Here is a 24,112-nt window from a genome sequence, read left to right on the forward strand (position 1 = left end):
AAGGCGGGCACGGGCGGCGGTGGCAGGGCGGCGGTTCGGCCAGGGCAGCGCCGCGCCGGGCCCGGGCGGCCCGTCACCATGGCGACCGCCGGCCGCGTCCCTCGGGGCGGAAGGGCCGCGCTCTCGCGAGATGGCGGCAGCCGGGCTCGGCCGGGCCGGAAGGAGGCGCGCATTTGAAGGCGGCGGCGGCGGGAAGGGGCGGCGGCGGAGGTGGAGCGGGAGCGGGGTAGGTGAGTGCGGCTGTCCCGGGACGTCACGGCGCTCTGGAGCTGCTGCGGCTGCTGCGGGGCGAAGTGCGGGGCTCGCCCGAGGGGAGCGAGCCTGTGGCTGCGGCGGCGGCGGCTCCTTGTGCCCGGGGCGGCGCCCGGCTGGCACTTTCCCAGGACCGTTTCTTTCCAGGCGGATGGCTGAGTGCAGCCGCCAGCGCCGTGAAGGTGTTGAGCCTAAAAAAAGTAGGGAAACGAGATGGCCTTCATTTTCGGAAACGGAATAACTGAACCGCGAAGTTATAGCGGTTTGGAAAGTTTAGTTGGTGCGGTGTTAGAAGGCTTCTAGTTCTGCCGTGGGGCGAGGATGAGCTTTAGGTTTTAGTAGGATGTTCATTTGTTAAGGTGTTTTTCGTTTCCAAATTGAAGTGCTGGTTTTAAGGCTTGTTCAGCCAAGTATTGGTATATATAATAATTTAGATTGGAAGAGACGTCTAAGATCATCAGTCATATATCTTATATCATATGCTTTATGCATTTAGATCCCATTCTGTGAAGAGCTTTTAAAAAAGCCAAGCATGAGGAAACATAGATTTTATTTGAACTGTACCAAATCATGGAGTAATTGGATGCTGAAAATCTTGATAGTAACTGTGGTTCTGTTCTCAGTGTTTCATTCCAGTCCTCTGTCTCTTTAACACACAAAAAAAAAGACCCCAAAAAACCCCACAATAACCCACCCCCCCAGAAAAGGTTTGTTTCAGGTGTGTAACTGAACCTGAAATCACACTGTCACAATTCCTGAGTTACATTGGATTTACACTGATTTTGAAAAACTGAAAAAGTGAATGTCAAATAAGAGGTTTTTAAAATATCAAATGACAGGGTTTGGGGAATCACATGGGGGGATGCAAGATTTTAAATGCATATCACAACCTCAGAATGAAAATTGAGCCTTCAGTCTTAGTTCTAAAACTCTTGACTGAAAGACTTGCTTGTTAAATCTTATTTGTTCTATCACCAGGGCTTAGCTAATTTGCTTAGATATTTAGTTCTTGGTATGTTCAATTATAAGTATTTTCAAACCTTGTTTTTCATAATGCATGTGTTTTTAACACATCTTCTTAGGGGATATTTGTAATATTTGTTAGCTATCTCTTTGAGAAAGCCCAAGTGCAGTTTCTTGTTCTCTAGTCTCCACCATTTACACAGTATGCTCTTAAAAGAAGTTATCCATTATTTAGAAGAGATTATTGGAATTGACTCTGACTGATTTATGACTTACACTTATAAAATGTTGTTGAAGTCACATGTTAAAATATTACTCCCAACTTCTGTTGCTATCTTAAGGGAATAAGTATCAACTATTTCTTAAATAATGCCTGTGAAACCCTGAAAGTCAAGTGAATTATTATATGATTGTCAAATATTTACTTTGAGTTTGAACCAATTAAACAGGGAAACTGGCAGAAAATGTCACCTGGAAAAGTTCTGCAACCTGCAGTGAAAATGAAGGTGGATGAACTCTTCTTGTGCTGGTTGAGCCAGCCTGCAACTCAGCTAACACTAAAGGACTGCTTGAGAAGAATCAAGAATAAGGAGAAACCAGAGTTTGGTAATGCAGATTCAGGAAACAGTAAAAATGAGAGTTTCACCAGTAAAAATTCCAATTCCAAGCAGTGCATATTAGGAGATACCAGATTGCCTTTGATGTCTTTCAGTCCTCCTCAGCCTTCTACTACTCTTCCATTGGCGACTCCAGCTAGCTCAAGGAACATTTCTAATGTTAGAGCAACACGTCGATCCTCAGGGACCAAAGAAGTAAGTTTGTTTCTTATTAGATTTATTTGTTTAAATGGAACTGACTTTTGTGTTTGTGGTATTGGCAAATTATGTCAGTAAATAGTTTCCCCAGAGGAGGTGTCAGGAGTGGAGTGAAGCAGCAGCAGTGAACATAAAATACTAATGTTTGTGTGCCATTAGTGTTAGTGGATAGGTAGCCTAAGCTTCCATAAGATTATCTTGGCTCCTTGCCATGTAATTGTGGATAAATTTAAGTCTTTGTGGTTTTGTTCCTTTTATAACATACTGCCTTAACTGCAAATATTCCTTTGTCTAATGCTACCAAGCACTGTTGTTAGTACAAGACTCAAATTTGGCTTCACTGAATCTGCATATTAACCAAGTAATTGTTTTGGTACTGCATGGTACACTCAGCACTTCCTTCCTAATGAGCTCTTTATTCTTAACAGACAATGCCCTCTATGCAAGAATGTCAACCCTGCCCCCAACCTGAAATATTCTTTTTAAGTTTGCAATTCAGTTCAATTTAGTTTCTAGCTCTTTCCATAAATTGTAAAAACAATTTATGTATGATCAACAGCCATGGAATTATAGAATGGTTTGGACTGCAAGGGACCTTCAAGATCATCTACTTCCAACCACCCTGCCATGGACAGGGACACCTTCCATTAGACCAGGTTGCACAAAGCCCCTTCCAGCCTAGCCTTGAACACTCCCAGGGATGGGAGATGGACAGCTTCTCTGGGCCACCTGTTCTGGTGTCTCACCATCCTCACAGTAAAGAATTTGAGTAATTTCTTCCTAGTATTTTATCTAAACCTACCCTTTCAGTTAAAGCCATTTCCCCTTGTCCTGTCACTACATGCCCTTGTTCAAAGTCCCTTTCCAGCTCTCTTGTTGGTCCCCTTTAAGTGCTGGAAGGCTGCTGTAAGTTCTCCCCAGAACTTTCACTTCTCCAGGTGGACCAACCCCAACTCTCTCAGCCTGTCCCCTTTGGCAAAGTACTGCAGCCCTGTGTTCATCTTTGTGACCTTCCTCTGGACTTGTTCCAGCAGATCCACATCCTTCTTATGCTGAGGACCCAAGAGCTGGGCACAGCACTCCACCTGGGGTCTCAGCAGAGCAGAGTGGAGGGGCAGAATCACCAGCCTTGCCCTGCTGGCCAGCTGATTTTGATGCAGCTCAGGGCACAGTTGGCTTTCTGAGCTGCAAGTGCACATTGCTGGGTCATGTTGAGCTTTTCATCCAGCAGCACCCCCAAGTCTTTCAGCTCAGGGCTCCTCTCAATCCATTCTGCCCCCAGCCTGTTTTTGCCTTGGGATTTCCTTGTCCCAGATGCAAGACCTTCCACTTGACCTCACTGAACTTCATGACATTCATAAGGACTTCAAAGAGTTATTATGCTGTTTGTGACTATAAATTTGCATATTTTAAAAATACTGCAGAATTTTAAGAGGTTGTAACTCCCAGTGACTCTATGTACTTTGGTATCTAGCTTATTACGGTGTCCAAGCCTGGTATCCCAGGGAAGCCTGCTCAGCTGGATAAGGGTAGAGAGGATAAAACTGGGATGTTTAAGACTATCGGTAACTTATTGTTTGTTCTGGATACACATTGAGTGTATAGACTTACCCTTTAACCCACAGGAGCAACAGCATGACTCTTTTGCACTGAAACATTTAGTCTGAAATGACCTCTTGGTTTCATAAATACTAATTTTCAAATCTAGTTTGACAATTTCTTAGCTCCAAAACACCACATGTCTAGTGTTTGTCTAGGTTGACTTTACAATCTTAGGAACTTGTATTTATGTATAATCACCAGCCAGACAGCAGGGCACGATGATTGTTTTAATTTTTTTTGTTGTTGTTCATACCACTGTATTTCCTGTTCTAGTGAAATGCAGAAAGTCAGTCAGCAGATGCTCAGTTTATTCTTGTATCAGATAAAAGCAAGAAAAGGCAGAGTGTCAGTTAAAACCCATTGTTATTTGCTATACTTGGTCAGTAACTTGTGTACGGTAGTTTCTCTTCATGTGTCTTGGTTGATTGCTTGAAGTAAATCCCAAAGAGAAGAACTAGAAGAGATTAATAAACAGTACCATCCTTGACTTAATTGGAATTGTTTGTATAGTGCTGAGAGAGAACCTAGAGGGGTTAGGTTGTTGTTTGCTTCAGTAGGTTGGGGAGGGGGAATTTCCAAGCAATGAGAAATTTATTTATGGCTTTATTATTCAGATGAACTGAATCTTCATCCAAAAGTTTCCTAATCTCTAAGTGTAAATTGCATTTGCAGCTAGCATCAGCTCTTAAACACTGCCAAGAATTGAGTGTTCTTCCATGACCGTGTATTTTCTCTTAGAAAGCATGCTGTACCCTTAATCATCTTATTAAACATTTTCTTATTGTGCACTGGAAATCTCGTAAGGCAGCATACAAGCAGTTAACTTACTTTGGCATGATACATTTTCAGTATCGCTGAGCTAAATCACTGCATTTGATTATGGATAAGGCTGCTGTATGCTTTTTTCCTGTTTCTTAAAATATTCCTGCAACTTTTTTGAAGGACATCAAACAATAACAGAAAACCACCATCCTTAGTAATTACCGGGAAGTAAATATGAATATGTAGGGAAACAACATTTTCTTGCTACAGGTTTCTGTACTTGTTAGCAAAAAATGTTTTTGTTTTCTTTTTGAATGAGAAGCATTCCTAATTAGGATCTAATTAGATATGTAATCTTTCATACTTTGAACAGTAGCATATGAGCAAAATAAGCTGATGTGCTGATGGCAACCATTAAACAGCATTTAAAAGTACTGTAGCCGTCAGCTATTGTATTCAAGGAGATCTTTTCTTTTTTCCAGAGATTAACTTGTAATTGAAGCCTTCAGGTTATACTTCTATCCAAAATTCAGAAGTTGCCATGTATTTTGCTGAAACACTAATGTCTTGTCAGAGGAGAATTTGCTGTCTTTCCAGACAATTGAAGCCCTGCCCTGATTAGCAAGTCAAAAGTAGTTATTCCAATAATGAAATAACTTCTGTGGTCTTTATGGAATTTTTTCGTCTGGATAGGTCACTTAAAGCCATGTTAAGAGTAAACTGTTGACTTAATCCAAATGCACATTTTAAAATCTATTCAGAACTCTACCATGAAACTTCATCTTTCAGTGTGTTTTAGTGGAAATGAAAACAACAAAACAGTGTTTGTTTAGGGATTGGGTTTTTTTGTCCCTTTACCAGAAGTACTTTGCTTCACTTGCATGGTGTTATTCACAATGAGGTGGATATCTGACTGTATCCATTGTATAAACATAGTCATTGCAAAGTTCTGGTCGCTTTGGTTGTGTGATGTGAAGTGCTTGCTAGCACTTGGTATTCTGCAAGTAGGCCTGTGATTTGTATGTACTATGTACTTCAAATAACAAAAATTCAGAGACATAAAAAAATGTCAGCGTTCAAGTCTCAAATGTTTTCTGAATGTATTGTTGAAGAAATTCTAGAGCCTTAACTTGCAAACTTGAAGAATAGCTGTTGTAGATTTCTTCTAACCCTTATCACTACTGTCCATAGATTTCGCAGTGTTTCTGGGACTCTAGATTATCCTAAACACATGGGGTATACACAATTGTACACTGTTCATCACACTGTCAAAAATGCCAGTCCTCAAGGCCTGAAAGGTGCCACAAGCAAGATGTCTAATCCTAACCAGCTGGTGTGCAAGGCATCTGGGGAAACAATTCACAGAATTTCCTATGGGTGTTTTGTGGGATAGCAGTGCAGGGAGAATATGATACAGTCACAAATACTTTAAAATTATTTTTCATTTCTCTGCATGGTCAACCTTTGATATAAAGGAACTTCGTGGAGTGGTTTCTATGTATCTTTATTTGATAAGCATACTATTCCTGCTTGTTATCCTGTGGCAATTAAAGCTCATTTTCCTCCTATTTCTATAACTTGTAAGGTTTTTTTACTTCTTCAATATATGGCTCCTTAGCTTTTTTTATCATGAGTAACATTCTTGCCAAATTCTTGTAAGCAGTTACTTGATTTAAGCATGTTGGTACTGCTGCTGTGCCTTTTAGTTTAAAGGGAGGCTAGAATGAAACTTTTTAACATTGACTGAAGTCTCAATAACACTTAACAGTTGCTTTTTGAAACAAATTAATTCTGAGGCCTTGAGGTAGAAGGTAGCTGGGCTGACACCATCCTCTTACAAGGTGTCTGTATCTGAGTTGCTGCCTCGCACACGTTCCTACCAGTAGCACTGTTAACTGCAGCGCCCGGACTGTGTGAGCTGTGTCAGCATTGCACTGCACACCAGGCTGCGTTGTGTGGGCTGTGTGGTGTAACACAGGCACTCCCCAGCTCTGTGTCATGACAATGTTAGTAGTGCCCTGTCCTATCACTGAGTGGGGAGGATGGTGGACTTGGCTTTCAACACAAGCCCGTGACTTAAAGGGAGACTGTAAATAACCTGGTATCAAACTGATGTACTTTTACAATGATAACAGGGCACTATGAGAGATGGCAGCATTAGTGTCATCTCAATAAAGCTCCTTCTTATGGTGCCAACAAAGCAAGGGCAGCCAAAAGTTCATATTAAGGTCCAGAAGAGTGCAGCTATAGGTGTTCCTATAAAATCATTATTAGTTTTGAGTGGAATGACATAACAGTAGTCAGTAGAAGCAGCACTGGTAGTATGTTGTGTTACTCATCTTAAGCTTTGCTGTACTGAATGGCTTGGAATAGAAGAATCATTATCCTAATTAGGGAACTAACTGTTCTTTTTATTTATAACTGAGAAACTGAAAGTTATTCACTGTTGATAGTGCTCCTTATTCTAAGTGTATTTTGTTACCCTGGCGTATAAATGTTACTTTTGTTAGCAGTTATATTGATTTTGTTTACACTTTGTGCTTTATTAAAAATAGTGAACTTTTGTTCTCTTTCAAAGAGGCTGTTGCACTTGTGCCCTACTGGAAATTCATATTTTTTATATGCTGTATCCAGTCTTAAGAATTTTTGGCATTTCTAGTACTGAGAAATGGAATTCAGAATTGTGTGGCTTTCTTCTTGTGTGCCTTTGAAGCTCACCTGAATCCTGACACAGGACAGTTAAAATTAATTCAATTTTGAATTATGATAGTTATTAATCAGTCATTCCTTTGTGAGTAACTGACACTTAAACCAAAAAAAGTTTAAAACTATATAATCATAGCTTACCAATCATTACTTCCAGTTGCTTCTCTGTCCAGTCTTTCAAAACAGTTAAATGATTGATGTAAAGCTATAATTAAGTTTAAACAGTGCATTTTTTAATGGATGTTCAATCTGTGAGGAAATTATACATTGATTTAAAGGAGATAAGCGTTTCTCCTTTTTTGCATTCGGTGATGGTTGAGAACCTGTTTTATATTTTTTTGAGAACCTCTTCATATGCCATACATTTACTCTGTCAGCAAGAAATAAACTTGAGGCCAAAAGTATGTATGGGCTTACTTCAGTACAAAATCATAAATGCAGCTCATCCAGTGAACTAATTTGTCCACTCTTGGACCTAGTCAATGGCTGCACAAGGTTCTTCAGCAAGTCATGTTGTGAGAAAAATCTTCAAAATGCCTGTGGTAAAATTGGATGACTGAGTCTTGGCAAATTAAGAGGTTTTGCACACACGGTTGTCTTAAAGTTGCCTTGCTTCCATTGAATTTAACTTTTGCATTGATTTGAGAAGATGCTAATTAAGCACACTCATCGTTTTTCACAGTCAGCAGCAAATGGTTACCAAATTTAGTGTTTTTTTAAGCGTGGCATAATATGTAAATAACTCCTTTGTGTTGGGCTGTTAGTGTGGTGTTCTTGTCTTCCAGTTAACCACATAGTACCCACGTCTTGGCAGATAAGATTAATTTGTATATGTGAACAACAGATACAGCTTAAAATAGGTCCATTGAAACCTACAGCTACCGAGAGGTGTTTTAAAAATGTGTTCCAGTACTTAATGTTAGATGTGCTCCTTTTGTATAGCAATCACCTTAAAAACAGCTAGAAACTGTAGAGCCACCCAGGCAGTGCTTCTTGACTACAGGTACTTGCAGGAATGATGAGCTCTTGGGATATGTGTCCCATTAACCTTGTGCATGCTGTGTTGTTTCATTTCATGTGGAACTAGACTTGCATATTTGTTCCATGCAGATCCTACTAGTAACTTTCAAGTTAAGTAAGATGAGCTGTAAGTCTAAAAGAAAAATGTGCATGAAGTTTGTGTAGGAAAATGTGGGGGGAAACATCAAGTGGGTGCTGAAGAAATCGTTGCCAAATATTGCAAGATGTGCTCAGTGTGAGTTAGGTTCAATTTGACCTTCTTGACAAAACAAGGCTTGTAGAACTTATCAAATGCCTTGACTGGATCAGGTTTTTTGGATCCAGCAGAACCAGGAGAACAGTTTCTAATGAGTTTTATTCCTTTAGAAGCTGTATTTGTATTGATAAACAATAAATAATCTTCTAAATTTTGTAAACATTTCTAGTAGATATGATCAATACTGACATATTGTGAGCAATAATCCTTGTGGCATACTTTACCAAAAGATAAAGCAAATGATTTGAAATTATGCAATATTGAAAACAATGATGAGCTAGATTATTCTTCTTACTGCTAAATCTTTGTGAAAAGTCATTATTTACGGCAAATTCTGTAAGTCTCCTGTTGTAACATCAGATTTTAAACAAAACATCACTAATTTTCTTCTCTTACTTGTTTTTAACATACTGAAAACAACACCTAAAATTTTGACTACTTGATTATTTATCAAGTGACAAATTTAAGCTTAGTATTTTAGAAAGATTTCTTTTTCTAGAATGCTTGAAAAAATATGTGAACTTCACATAAAGACTTACAGTAATGGAGACTGTAGGAAAGTCAGGACTACTGTTCCTGTTCTGGCAATGTATTTGTGGTGTTCTGCCCCTGTAAGATGTCTAATTTCTTGGGTCTTTTTTCTTCATGTGTAATGATTGCCCTTTTAGTTATTATGAAAGCTAAAGCTCACATCATTACCAGTGACCACCTTCTTTGCTCTGCCTCCTTTCTTTTCTTTGTCCTTTGGCACTGTACCCTGCTTGCCATTTTGGAAGTGCACAGCTTTCCATTTAGTTCTGTAGAAATCAGTGTAGTTTCTGTTGCCTCTGTTTCCCATATCAGCAATGATTTCAGACTGATAGAACAACACAATATTATTAGATTTAGTCTTCATGGAACTTCTCTCAGAAGAACCAGGATTGGTTTTGGCTGGTAAATTAGCAATTTGTGATTTTACTGACAGACTTGTAGGACAAAGTCTAGGTCTTAAGCTTCCTGATTTGTTGGTTTTGCATTAAGATCTTCAAGGAGGGAAATCGCAAGCAAAATCATAAGCAAGAAGCTGTCCTGCAGTTGTCACTGACTCAAAATTATTCTCTAGTGACTTCAGGGACTAAATTACATGTCAGGTTAGCCTCTGATGCTGGATTTAATGTAGTAGTTGTACTTTCATGCACCAATCATTTTAGTCTGGGAAAAGATGTTTTTGACAGGATTAATTGAAAATTCAGTTAGTTTCCAAAACAAGGAGGTACTGAACAGCTTATACAATGTTTAAGTAAATTGCTGGACAGTTACAAAATATCGTTCATGTTTTTATTTCCAGATTACTCTGTCAACTTCTAAATTAAGGTGATACAATGTAAATAATAACCATCTAGAAATGACTAAATATTCAAAATGGCAAGTGTGACTTTGAAAAGTTCTATAATGCATATCATTGGACTTGGTTGCAAAAGCTGCTGTCTTGTGGGAAAACCTGTGGCATTCTGAATCAGCCTGAACTAATTCTTTATTTCAGCCTAATTCTGCTATTCAGAGGCTTACATTGGTAAAGTTACAAGTGCATATATTGTGAACTGTGGCTTCATCTGTGTATAGTCTCGGTAGCATCACGGTTCATCTAAAATGTTAAAATACAACATCTTATTAGAGGAAATATTACTTTAATTTGTGTAATCTGTACTAGATTTTTTGCTTATATCATTCTCTCTCTAACACCTCATCAGTGTCAGTTTGGGTGGTCCTGGTTTTCATGATCTGATGAACAGGGTCATCTGAAGATCATGAATAGGCTCCATCTGCAGAACTATTCCAACAACCTTTTTCCCTTAAAATTCAGTGTATGCTGTACACAAATAAATGAAAATGTGAAGTGACTTTCTCTAAGATGGCAGAGAATATGAGAATTGTTCTAAAGGTATATAAACCATTTGTTTATTTTCAGACATTGGTTTTATAGTTTCTAGTATTGATGCTTGCTGAAGTTAGTCTGTCAGATGCAGTTAACAAACTGAAAAAGGCCCTTGCTACGTCTTTGGAGTCCAGGCTGTGTAATCATAGCAAGGTGACATGTATCTTAGTGGTAATCTGATAATGGCCTGTTCTGTGGTGTTCATACATGGCTTCCTTTTCATAATGTGCAGAAAATCTGATCAGCCCCTCCTTCCTGGCCTGCCAGCATGACCACACATCTGGCATCTAGCTGCTTTTTAATTACTTGCTGTTTTGCCTCCTAAAAATTCTGGATTCTCTTAGCAACTGTGGAAGGAACAACCAGTCATTGTTCTGTCTAATCCACAAGTACTGGAAAATTTGAATAATCAGTCAAGAAGGCATTTACATCCAAGACTTCCCTTTCCAATGGGGAGGCATTGCATCCTACAAGAAAAATTATGTGTCTAGGCCCAGATGCACATGGACTCTTTTCCAAGCCAAAGGATCAGTTTCTTCTTGTGAAGGTAGATTTCTTAACTGCGCAGTGTCAACATCTAGCAGTTCATCAGTATGTCATACTCAAAACACTGTCCAAACTTTAGAGCAATCAGTTTCCATAACTGGTAGTTGAATGTGAGCCTAATAACTTGATTCCTTCTGCTGTGTGAACATTTGTGCGTGTTATCTCCCTTGGGTTTTGTGAGTGTACTGCTGAAAAGGGATGACTCTCCCAAAGGAGAGTTAGAGATGGATAGTAGTACTTTGTTATTTTGTTCATCTCACAAGTGCGTTGTCCTCTTGTTCTCTTTTCATGCAGAGTAGTTACAAATGGGAAGTTGCTAGCAAGAAACTAGTTTCAGGATCTTTCAGTATAGCAAAGGCCAGGTATGGACTATCTGGTTTACAATTATTTCTTGATAACATCAAATAATGGTGATAGTCTAGTCACAATGTTTTGTGAAAGGGGGAAAAAAATGAACTCGGCATTTCAGGGTTGTTTGGTTTGGTTTTGCTTGTTTTCCTAGTCCAGCAAAGAATTGCTGCTTTCATTTGTCTTTTAGTAGATGTTTATGGAATATCTTTGTATTTCCTGCCTCATAGTTACTGTGTTTTAGCAAGCATTGTGAGCTGATTGACTTCTTGTATATCTTCCTGAACTGTTTATTTTCATGAATGCCTTATTTCCTTTAAACCTCTGGAATATGTCTTTAATACTGCCTTAGTCATGCTGTTACATTTTTTTCTATATTGAAAAGGTACTACCTTGCCTTACTTCTCTTAACTGCTGTGTTCTGCCCCTCACTATTAAGTTACTTCTGTAGAGGCTTGCTCTATTTGCATAACAGCCTATTTACATTGGTTGATTTGAAGATACAACAAACTGTTTTTCCACAGTTAACCCAGGAGCCACTCTTAATTTCTGCACTGTCACAGGCTGAGGGATGCTATTGAGTTCTATGTTGGTGCCATTGGGCTTGGCTATTCAGCCTTATTTAACCTTCCTCCAAAAGCCAAACAGGCTTTGTGTCATCTTGGTTCACCTGTTACTGGGTTGAAGACTAGGCTCCAGCAACTAAAGTTTTTATATGGCTGAAAATTATTTTCTTGGGGGCTTCCTGTGATGCTGGGATGCTTTTTCCAATGACTTGAGATCACTTCCATTTAATCTCTTAAGACTTTAATATGCTCTTGGTATATGCCTCTGACAAGAAATTCTGGTTTGCTAGGCAAATAGTTAAGGGTTTTTTTTAAAGTGGTCTTCAAGATTGTATTTCCTCTACAATACCCAGAATATCGTTATTTATGTTGTGTTACTCTTATGTATGTTCAGATCTTTATTAAAGTGGTAAACTCTTTGGCCACAGTCCCTTAAGCCCAATCCATTCATAGTGTGTATTTTTAGCTTTGGAAGGAAGCACTGAGCATGCATCTTCCCTGCTGTTTATTTATCTAGCTAATAATAAGCTGCCTGGATACTTGAACAGCTTCATGGCTGGGACCCAGACCTTCACCTAGGAAAGGATTTTGCCTTAGCTTTCACTGAAGAGAATTCAGATTTCGAATAAATTGGACACTGTAATTGAACATTTCCAGTTCAGTCTGTATGAAAGCTGACTTTCCCTATCCCCTGTAGTTAATTCATGACTGAAAAGGTTAAAAGCAGATCTTAGGGGATTCATGACCACATTGATTTATAAATGCTCAATCTCCTTAAATGTGGCAATTCAAACCCCTTTTCCATTTAGATGGTGAAAATAATGTGATTAGTAACTGCCAATGCACTTAAGTGTACTCAATTGTATGGAGATTGTTCATATATTGCAACCTGTGAACAACAAATATCCAGGTGTATAAATGACCCCTAGTTTGGAAACCATAGTGCTAAAACAAATTAGGCTAAAGGGGGATTGACTTGAAGCGGTGAAGTAATGTTATGGCAAAGCAATGCAGAAAATTCAAAATACTGAGCCTGGCTTACTGGTTATGATGGATTCTGAGTTGTTTGAATAAAGGAGGGAAATACACATCTCTTTCCAAAATGGAGTTCAGAACATTTCTTTGTTACTGAGGCTCCTTCAGCAAGTTCAGGAGCGCTAGACCTTTAAGGTTCCAGACTGCCCCTTCACTCTTTTAGGTTAGCTCTCCATGTGACAATCTATCATCTTAATGACATAGTACAGCCACATCAAATAAGACTGTGAATGTAGCAGCAGATGGGAGTGCGTCACCTGGTTTAAAAGGATGAAAACAGAAAGCAAGTTAGGTGAGAAGATACCTTTCCTTACCTCAAGTAAGGCCTGTTCTCCCTAATCTGAAACACAATCTGCCTTGCAATACAACCTTCCTGACCTTCCACATTTTGGTCTGGAACGGTTATCTGTTGCCAGAGTAGGATTCCTCTCCTACTCTAACACCTCAGTCCTTCATCTCAAGTTCCAGGCATGCTGCTGCTGTGTACTGCATGCCCAGTTTTCTGTTGACTTCCCTGTGGCCAAGGTTTATCCCAGGTTAGTTGATTTAGTCTTCCTAAAAGACAGTGAGTGACAGCCAGGTTTGCTCAATGCACTTGGATAGTCTGGTCATGCCAACCACAACATGTCTGACTCTTGCCTTGTCAATTCCTTTCTTGTTCTCCCACTTCCGAAAGAAATAAATATCTTCATAACGAGTTGCAATAAAGAAGCAGGAGGCAGGGACAGGACTGGATGCTAAATTAAAACCATGAAAGCAAGTGTTTTGTCATTATTTACTTTCTAACAGTGTGTGATAAACTAAAAAAGGAACCAATTAAGGCAAATTATGTTTCACTAATACTTTTTCATAGTTTCCTTTTCTCAGTTGAACAAGGATATTTACTGTGGGGTTTTAACATTATAGATTGGCTATGACTGGATAAATAGGGCTAAAAAATATACGGGAGTAAAACAGTGCCATTCAGTAAAAAAAAATCCCTGATATAGTGATTAAAGAGTTGTTTTGGGCTGTGTACATCTTTGTGTAATCAGGAAAATAGCCTTATTTAAAGTAGGAGGGATGAAAACAAAGTAAAATTGGCCAGGTCTTTCCTTTTGCACTGTTAGTAACTAAACTTATGCATGACAAGGTACAGGTAATAAATAGCCAACACCTGTATCTTAAGAGAATTTGGAGGTGCTAACAGTGTTCACAGCTTGGAATTGTAGGAGTTGCCATACTTATAACTGTAATGGTGATATTTGAAAAAAATCATCAAAATAGCAGCATTTCTTGAAGATTGCTGTGATATAGGTATATCCATTTAAAATGTGAAAACTCCATTAGTTTTAAGTTAATGTTCCGTAAACTGTAAAGGAGAAGGAACTGAAGGTCACTTCAGTTTTCACAGAAGCTTATCAGATTTCTGTTTCCATGAGGAATATTGATATGTACTAAAACTTGGCCTCACCACCCCCATAAAATGTATTTGAGATTCAATACACGGAAAATAGAGTGGTAGTGGAATCTAACTGTAATGCTAGTGAAATGTGACAGGTATGCAGTCTAATGTGGATATTAATGTTTATGAAACTATTTAAGAAAAAAAAACTGTCAATTTTTTTCTAATTTTGTGACATAATTATATTTCTGATGTAACCTTTTGGTAAAACATGATTTAAAGCAGTGTTTCAGTGGAGTAACATTAGCTTCGTTTCTGCTATGGCTTTCCATCTTAACATTTAAATTTTTAGATTCTTAAAATACAGTAGCTTAGATGAATGTAAAAAAATTTATTTTTTGACTGTGAGCCATCCTGAAAGCCTGTCTGAAGCTTTTTCTGTCATTGCCTTCATTTTTGCAGTGTAACAGGGATCTCGCTAAAGGACAAAAGAGTTTAAAGGGAATTAATTGCTGGGTAATAAGCCTTATCCTTTGGTGAGGTACTTCATTGAAGCTAGACAGTGAGTGTTTTGTGACAGAAGGGAGAGCTGGGGGGGATGGGGGGAGGAGGAGGAAGCTAGAAAATAACCACAACTGGCCTCTCTGCATTCCTCTAGGGCTTGCCTTGCTTAAAATTGGAAGCTGCTTTTATAGATGCTCCTCCAAACACGGTTTTCATTTTCCCTACTGTCCCAGTTAGACTTCGGAATGCCTGGATGAAAGGACAGGCTCCCAAAGTGACTTCCCAATCTGTTTTTGCAATTCCAGCCAAGTTCCCTTTAATGTATGGAGCGGGTGAAGTTGAGCTGACTCTTATAATATCCCAGAACTCGGGTGCAGCTGCTGCTTTAAGCGGCACTGTGTGATAATACAACAGCTCTGCTATTTACTGGGGCTCAAGTGCTTGGACTGGCACACAGACATTATATGAAATCCGAAAGCATGAGGATAAAGGAGATTTCTTTGCGACAGGATCCTGATCTAAGAAAGGAGTTGGCATTGCTAGCTCGAGGATGTGATTTTGTTTTACCTTCTAGATTCAAGAAGAGACTGAAAGCTTTTCAGCAGGTTCAGGTTTGTCTTTCTGTTCTTACACAATTAAGTTATTGCTGTCAATTGTACCTTCATAACCACTCAAACTGCAGGCAATACGTGGAAGCTGTTACTAAACTAGCAGGGTTTTGATATTCTGCTCCATATATGATTATTTCTTCTGTGTTTTAATAGACTCTGTAGGTAGTTTTGTGCAAAGAAAAATGAGAGTTTACTGAAGCACATAGCACAGCTAAAGTATGATGTTTGCACAAAGGCATATGCTGTGAAAAGTTGGTGCATTTAATGCTATTAGACTTTTAAGACTGTTTTCCTTAATCTGCATAGTTGTAATCTACATGCATTTCCCTGGGGGGTTTAATTTACCTCTTACCAGAACTGAGTATATAAAATATACTGATATAGGCTGTAACTTCACTAGCTCGAACTTAATATAGTAAAAAGTGCTTTCATACTTGCATGATGATCCTGGATTCCTTTAGATTGTTTATTTTGAGCTTTTTATTTGGATGAGATCAGTTGTTGCTGCTTGGTTCACGTGTGTACTTCTGCTGTTTTGTAGCAGTGAGTTAAAGCTACAATTTTAAAGTGTACTTAAAACTGAGAATAGCAGTATTTGAAAAGTAAAATCAGAAGGAAAACTACTTATAGAGTAAATGTTCAAGGAGATTTGTTGTCTTATGGAGTGAGAAAAAGTGTACAACATTTTTCGAGAAACAGAAATTTGGTATTTCTTTGAATACCCTTTGACCTTACCTCACCCTCACTTCGAATTCGTATACTTAAGGTATGTCAGTAAAGGCAGGTGTAATTTTTTTTCACGCTTTTTTAAGTTAGGAAAGTTTAGCAGTTGATTAAAAATTACATTAACTTAGAATTTCTGGCATTGTTAGTTATTCTAAATATAGCCTGCTACTTAATTTTGAATTCAGTGCACTAGTGTCCCTTTCAGGTGACCTTCAAGAGGGAGACATAGAGCCCTATGACCCTAAGAATGTACTAGCCTTCTGTCTTCTATATGATTATTTAAAATTTGTTTCAAGTGATCTTTATAAGCAATGTTTATTCCTTTGTGCAAAGCGGAGTGCCAGTGTTGACTGTGCTGGTTTATACCATTCAGCATAGACATGCAAGTGAAAACATTTTTGACTTGTGTTTTCTGTGCTAAACTGGAGGCAGGTAAGAGAACTTGACTAGAGACAGCAAGAAAAGAAAATACTATCTTAGTTACCCAAAAGTAGTGGTAGCAGTTAATATTTAGGCACCTCAGAGGAGGAGGCAAGTTTAGTCTAGTCATGGCATTCTGTTGTAAACAAACACAGCATTACCTTGTGTGGTGCCCCTTAACTTGATCTGTCTTTCATCCAGCAATAGTTTGATTGCTTGTATTTTTACAGGGCCTTTTTATGTTGACCTAGAAAACATCTCAGTGTAGCATGGTTAATCATACCTGCAAGCTACTAACTACTTTTAAAAACAGCTTGTCTGATCTGTAGGTTTTTTTTCTGTTTTAGGATGCTGCTGGCTATAAACTTACAGTGGAGACAATGAGCAAATATTTTTCATTTTTAACCAGTCTTGCACTTCCTGGGTAAATGGCAACTATAGAATAATGTATGATAAATGACTTAATTAGATTACAAAATTCTTCGGGCAAAACAGAATTAATAGGAGTATAAAATTAGAATATGAGGTCTGTCATTGCTCAGTTTGATATAAAGTGTTTTCTCTGAAGTTCCTTTTCTGGATGGTGGTCTGCTTTGAATTCACGATTTTAAGGAGACCTTTTTGAAAGTCTCATCAAAAACTAGGTATAGGTGCTAGTAACTGTTGATACAGAAGATGGGTATTCTTTACCTGCCGTTTTATATTAATGTTAATTCCAATTTATCCTCGTAGGTTAGGCACATTTCAAAGAATAACTATTTATTAGCTACGTAATCATTGAAGAAATTTCATGCCAAAATTCAAGACTGCTCTAGAGATTTTGTAGAATAACTTGAAACAAAAACTTTATCATTTCAGTTGCTAAGCTTTGTTGCTTTTGGAATTAACAGCCTCCTATTCCGCTGTGTAGGCTTTCAAACGCAACACTTTATGAGTATGATGTAAAATTAGAATGCCAAAGTCAAGCCGAAGTGGAAGCCAATCTATTCTTCCATATTCCTACTACAATCTTGTAATTTTATAATATGTTAAAGAAATGACAAATTCTCTTTAAGATGTTTATGCTATTAAAACTAGCATCTTAAAGTAAAAAATTTGTAATGGTGGTGGATGGTGAAATAACATGGCTCAGAATATGCTCTGAGGCAGGTTAGAATGACTGGGTCTTCCACAGGTTCCAAGAATTCTAAGGCAGTGGCTTTTCATATAGGGCCATGTAAGTAAATAATCTGGGTAGGTAATCCCCTGTGGTTTAGAAGGGGTGGGTCACTAGAGCAGAGCACATCGAGTTTCTTGAAAATCTTTAAATAGACCACCAGTAGTGAGGTGGGTTCTTCTGGAAGGTGGTGGAATAGGCAGTTCCCCAGTTTTCATTTACTGATGAAAATTGAAAAAACCTGAGCAAAGTAGGGCTTTATGGAAATATCTATTTCTCAAAAGAAAGATACAACAATACATAACTGTTGAAGTGTTCTCTATTACCTTGGGGAGCTAAATTTCTTAGTAGTATCTCTGCATAAAATGAAGTAAAACTTCAGTTCATTTTATCTTGATGAGTACTGTGTTCTAGCCAACATCTGGTGACATTCCTACCTGTCAGAGTTGGAATATAAGCAGCACCCTTATGCATGCTATATGAAGAAAATATGCCTGAAATTTGAAACAAAATTAGAATAAAATACATGTGTGTGCACTGACATGCTTATACATTTGTAACTCAATGTTAGCTAAAATAGGAAAATGGGTATTTTTTTACTACTTAGAGGCCACATCACCTTACAAAACTGTGGAGTTCTAACTTTAAAACTAGACTTTTTAAAAAGTCAAATAAAATCACGCTGAATGTAATGATTTTTAAAAGGAGCTAAAATAAAAAATCTTGCCCAAGTGTTTAATTAATCTTCTCCGTGTTAGTGACAGACCTGTGCTGGCACATTTTTTGATACTTTTAATGAATTATGCCTTTATCTGCTGTGCCTACTGGGTGATTCCTTGGTGTAGTTGTATGCGTCACAATTCAGTGTGAAAACGGAGAACTACTTGTTTCATGACCACCTGTTAATGATACTAAATGCTGCTTACACGTGCTATTTATGTCAGCTGTATGAGAACTATTTCTTCAGCTTCTGCAGTGCCTCACAAGATTGGCTTGCCTTCTGAGTGAAGTGACTTTAGTGCCTCTTGATCATTTTTACATTATTTTGTTACCAAAATGCTTCATAAATGCTTGTGACATGTTCAAGACAGCAGTGAACACAGAGTTCATAGGTACTAATGTGTGCAGGGCTGGTGTATGTTTGTGATGTAGTGCACACAGTGATTCTTTTAGTCATGAAGATGACAGTCTCATTTCTGAGACAAAGCTACTTTCAAGAAATTTAATTGAGGCTGTTGGGTTTACAGCTATAGTCTCAGAAGAAGGTTGTGTAACAACTAGAGGGGCTTCAGGCACTACAGCTTTGCTGTTAACATCAGTTTTCTAATTTAACATAATTTGTAGACCTTTTAACACCACAGAGGGTGGACCCAATACTCATTTTTACATAATACTTTTACATCAGGCAACAAATGCCTTATTAAAGAACACAAGTGTTTGCTGAGAGGGCTGGAGATGGAATACAAATCTCATTCTGACTGTAGCTAATAGATATGCATGATGCTAGCTTGCTGATATAATGCCAGTTTTCCAGAGCAGATGCCAACATTTAAAACAGAATGAAAATATATAGGCTGCCCACTGAGACTTACTAGTTGAGATGAGGTTTTCCATAAATGGTTCACTGCTAGTGGATTGCCAGGTTTTAAGCTCTAGTCTCTTTAAAAAAAACTGCAAGCAAGAAAGTTCACTTTTACCCCTTCTGTAATGGAGACTCTTGGTTCAAACATAAAATATATTGGCTGCCTATGATAGCAGCTTCCTTGTCTGTTCATGTCTGGTGATAAATCTGTTTTTTAAACTATTATTTCAGAAAATGTGTACTGTTTCTATAGAAAAGCCAATATGGTGAAAGTTTGTTACAGCTTATTTGCATGCATGATTTAAGAGTCTAGATGTCAGTTCCCTCTGCAGCTAAGTGTTGTGATGCAGCAATTCATACATTGAAGAGTTCAGATATACTTATTTTTTCCTTGAAATAAAAGAGTCGCTATTCTTTTCTCCATTTTAACTAACACTGCTAATAGTAGATGTTGTATGACTGTTGGTGGTAATGCTAGAAAGCCTGAAACAGTCCAGCACATCTTCATATAAAATGTCCTTCAACTTTTACAGGGCAAGAGGAATATGAGATTGTTTTCACAATTGTCCAAATTAGAATTTTTCAGGGCATCAGCAGACAAGCAGTTGACAGAATATTTGCTCCAGTTGTTGACTTTGCAGCTCCATAGCAAGGCTGAACTTGGTGACATTTTTTGTTTGAGAGGATTCTTCTTGAAGTCAATTGCATCTAGTGATTGAAACTTGTTTTGTTTTAAACATGTAAGGATAAAAAGCTATTGCAGAGTTTAAGTGGATATCTGTCTTAGCTGTATGTGTTACTTTTGATGTTGAACTGATGGCCTGTCCTGACAAGGGCTGTTTTCTGTAGACATATGTTAGAATTGCCTCAGGTGTACCTGTCAGTCCCTTGGCTGTGTACAATCAAAATAATCACGTACTAGGAGGAACTTACCAGCTTGTGCCCTGGAAACAGTTGGGGAACGGAATACACTGGGAAGGAATAGTAGAACTGATTTAACCTGTGATCAGAATATTTTCTGAGGAAGCTGCAACTATATGGCAAACAGCATGTATTAGAGACTTGAATACTTGATTTGACATAATTGATTAACTGTAGCCTGTTTGACAGCTACTCACAGGCACTACTAGTCATACTAGCAATGACTAATATTTTTCCACTACTTTTGTCTTATCAAGAAATGTAGAAAAAATTGTGTTTTGTGGGGTAGATTTTTCTGAAAAATCTTGCTTTTTTCCATTTTATACTATGTACCCTTTTCCATTTTTAAATTAGTAGGGCATGTAAAAGAGATAAAAAGTATCTTTACTTGGATAAAAAATGTCATCACCAACAGTGGCGGCAAATTCTGAAGAAGCCTCGCTCTAGAAGCCTTTAGTAAAAGTTTTGTCAGCAAATAAAGCAAGTTACCAATAGACATGGATGTAATGTGGAAAGATCTTGTGTTCATGGCTTTGGGGGATGCACGTAACTATGTCTTCCATTTTGTCCCCACCCAAGTGTTTTCTGAATAAATCAATAAGCTCTTCATACTGCATACTTTTGATATTGAAGCTCTATGTAATTGTACAAAGAAAAGTGTTCAGCCATACTTGAAGGTGTTTCTACAGCAATAATGCTTTTGTAGTAGCATCTTCCAGTTCCCAGCAGGACTGTATGATTTACCTGTGTCAGCTCTACCAAGCTGCAAACTGGAAGAATCCCAGTATTTCCAAAATTAGAGTTATAGAAGAACTTGAGTGAGACATCTGTTAGTGCAGCATATATATTACTGAAAGGGAGGAGATTGGTAAGTGTGTGCATTAATGGTTAGGCATCATGCAGAAAAATGCCAGTTTACCTCAGCCTTCACTAACAAGTGCATTTTGACCATTTGAAAGCTTCCCCGTGCTGCTTTTGTTTGTGTGTATGTGATATGACTTGCCTGTGGTGGCCATTCACAAATGCTTTTAGTTGAATGTGGTTTTAAATTCAATACCCAAGATGGTATGTATGGAATGCATTTCATAGTTTCAGGTGGAAGCTTTTGCTGGATGCCACTGCCTACTCTCTCCTCCTACATTAGAACTAACATACTTTGCCAGATAGGTTTGTGTAGATGATCCAAAGTTTTGCATGCTCTGCTGCAGTGCTGACCCTTCAATGGCTATTTCTTGAGGGTAGTTTTGGCTATTTCAATTTGGCTTGGTTAAAGTAAAGGGGGAAAGTGTTCATGATAGTTGTGCAGTAATTCTTATACTAAGACTTCCGAGAGTATCCAGTGGTGGCCCTTAGCACAGCAACTTTATTCAAACTGCACAGGGTGCTTCTTTCGCAGGCTGTCACAAAATTAGGAGTACTACTACTTACTCTGCTGTATTAGACTTAAAATAAAGGGGGAAAATTAGCTTCATATGGCAAACAGCTTAAAAAAAATTCCTTTTTTGTTTTTGGTTTTTTTTTACCTCAGAATCAGAAGTTAGGGTCTTTAGACTTCTTTTTTACTGTTATCTTCCTTATGTTACTCCTGACTGCTCTAAACATCACTGAATCTCTTTTGATTTGCTTATGGAATTGCTACATGCTGTAACATGTCAGTGATCCCAAAATGGGACAGAGCAGTGTACGGCTTCGTCTCTAGAGTAAAGTTGATTTAGCATTGAGGATTAATATTTGCATTGAACACAAGACCAGATTGCCATATACTTTTTTACAGAAATAGTCTTAGTAGTAAATAGTAAAGTGGCCAAGAATATGCATAAATGAGATGAGAATTTATTTAAAACTGAGATGAGTGCACAACCTGGTATGCAGGAGACTCTCACCATATTTTTCTGGTCAGAATTTGAACACAGGATTGCTAACTGGAACATAGACTGCATTGGGAGAGTTGCTGAACCCTGCTCTCGTGCATTAACTCAGGTCGCATGTATAAAATTGGAAACAGTGTAGGTTGAAGTACCTTTTTTTCTTCTAATGGTATATTGCTAGAAATTTATGGGAAAGTTATTAATTTTTCCATTTCCTTCCCCTCATGTAGCACAAATATTGACTACAGACCAAACTAGGTGAATGAAATTTTCAGAGTTAAGGCTAATAGCAAAAGTAAACTAGTGTAAAACTGCAGCAGGGTTAAAATTAATGGATGTTTATCTCTAACTGTGGAAGGAAAGAGGAGCATGTATGATAAAATTAGTCTCTATAGCCCATCTAAAAACAGCTGCCAGACAGTGACTGAAGGATAGCAAGCTGAAGTCCAGGATAGAAGGAAACAACTGGGACTAAAATGATTGTTGCCAGAGGAAAGACTCTTACGTATATACCCTGATGACTGGTTTAGCACGGGTTCATTCTCTGTAGGTCTCTCTCAGGGTTTGATCTATGTTTTATATTTCTGACTAAACTATGCAAAATGAATCACAATCTTAGCATGGTTTTAAGCCTAAAGTAATCTGATTTTAAATGATACTGCTGCAGTACTCCCTGATCTTAATGTTAGCAGCAGAACCGTGTTGCTTCTATGTGGCACCAACTGTGTGAGACTGGATGAAGACAAATGGGGGTTTTAACTTTGTTCTTTAGCTGTCTTGGTGACCTGAGGCAATTGCTTCACTGTCACTAGTGTCACTAGCATCATATTGCTTCACTGTCACTAGTGAAGCAAGTAAATTCTATGTGGGCAGGAGGAAGGGGAAGATGCAAGTATGCTGTGGTGTAGCTTACCTTATGCCATGCAGTAAAATTATTAAGATTTCAGATAAACTTACTGTTTTCAAGCTGATTTTCAGTGCAATGGTTTCATTTTAGAGTAACAGAACTTGGCAAGGGGAAGGACTAGGGAATTTTCAAAGTTTTAAGTTGTCCAAGGATCATCATTCACAGAGGAAAATACTGTTTAGCACATCAAGCTGAACAGGAAGTAGTACAATCAGTGAACTCTTGCAGTAAAAAATCTCAGTTTGGCTGGAAAGATGCTAATAAGGATGACACAGAAAGCAATAAAAAAGCATCACACTTCAACTTAAATAATTGTAGATGTAAATGTCTACCACAAGGTCAAGAGAGCTTATGTTACAGAGGACACGTTTCTCTGGGCTTCTGAGGAAAGTTCTGGTAGTAACCTTACTTTATCCTGAAACAGATTTTTGAAGGCATTTCAGCATGTTAAACTATTTGACATGTTAGAACAGGCTTTTCAAAACTGTTGTCTGTCTTCCAAATGAGAAAGAACCCTTTTCTAAATCATAATAGTGCAAGTCTTCTGTGATGTTTTTGAGATTTAAATACCATAAAACTACTGATAATGTCAATTGTTTATCTAGAGGGAGCCGTTGACTTTCCCTTTGCATTCAGTTAGACAGCAAGTTTAAAAAGAAACATTTCTGTGATTTTATTGGTCAGACTTAGACTGACAGCAATAACAGCAGGGGGAAGGGAAGGCTGGTCAGGTATTCCTTGTGAGCCTGTTTACTGATAACATTTTGTTACATTCACGGTTACTGTTTTAACTGATTGGCTGTAACACACCTTGTATTAAGAACTCATTGCATTGAATAAAGGAAAGATACAAAAAAAAAAAAAAATTATGTTGTCCTTTGAATCTCCATGTTGGCTTCCATTTTCTGTTGTGTGTCAGGGAACTTCATGCAATTATCTGTTTTCACTGTTAGGTGGTTGATGAGCTTTATATGTGGGTGGTTGCCGGGATGTTAGGATTTAAAAGGCTGAATAGCATGTCTCTGCAGAAAATCCTCTTAGCTTATTATGCACTTTGGTTCATCCACGTAAGTTTATCATAAAGTAGAAGATAGAAGACCTATTCAGTTGAAGAATTAGATTAGCTTATGTATTGCACATTGTAAACAGTATTGCAACAGACATTTTTTTCTTTTAAATGCCTAGTTAAAAACTACTAAGGAATTGAACCAGACTTCTATCTATTTGTTAGGCAACAATCTCTTTAT

At 38.1% G+C, this 24,112-nt stretch overlaps 1 protein-coding gene across 3 annotated transcripts in view; it reads left to right on the forward strand.

Annotated features, from left to right (window-relative positions):
- The first annotated feature begins 209 nt into the window (after positions 1-209).
- The window catches only part of PPP2R3B (protein phosphatase 2 regulatory subunit B''beta), a 45,608-nt gene continuing 21,705 nt past the window's right edge, over positions 210-24,112 (forward strand). The window contains exons 1-2 of one of the 3 annotated variants that reach the window (XM_066176491.1): positions 210-230; positions 1,665-2,027. In XM_066176491.1, the coding sequence (XP_066032588.1) occupies positions 1,680-2,027 (348 nt within the window). In that variant the 5' untranslated portion in view covers positions 210-230; positions 1,665-1,679. Of the gene's footprint in view, positions 231-1,664; positions 2,028-14,926; positions 15,286-24,112 lie in introns of those variants that run through there. The other 2 variants (XM_066176490.1, XM_066176492.1) reach the window with 2 other exon arrangements.

The sequence above is a fragment of the Chamaea fasciata genome, unplaced genomic scaffold (genome assembly GCF_029207755.1).
Source record: "Chamaea fasciata isolate MVZ Bird 193981 ecotype frontalis unplaced genomic scaffold, bChaFas1.0.hap1 SCAF_2, whole genome shotgun sequence".
Classification (NCBI taxonomy): Eukaryota; Metazoa; Chordata; class Aves; order Passeriformes; family Sylviidae; genus Chamaea; species Chamaea fasciata.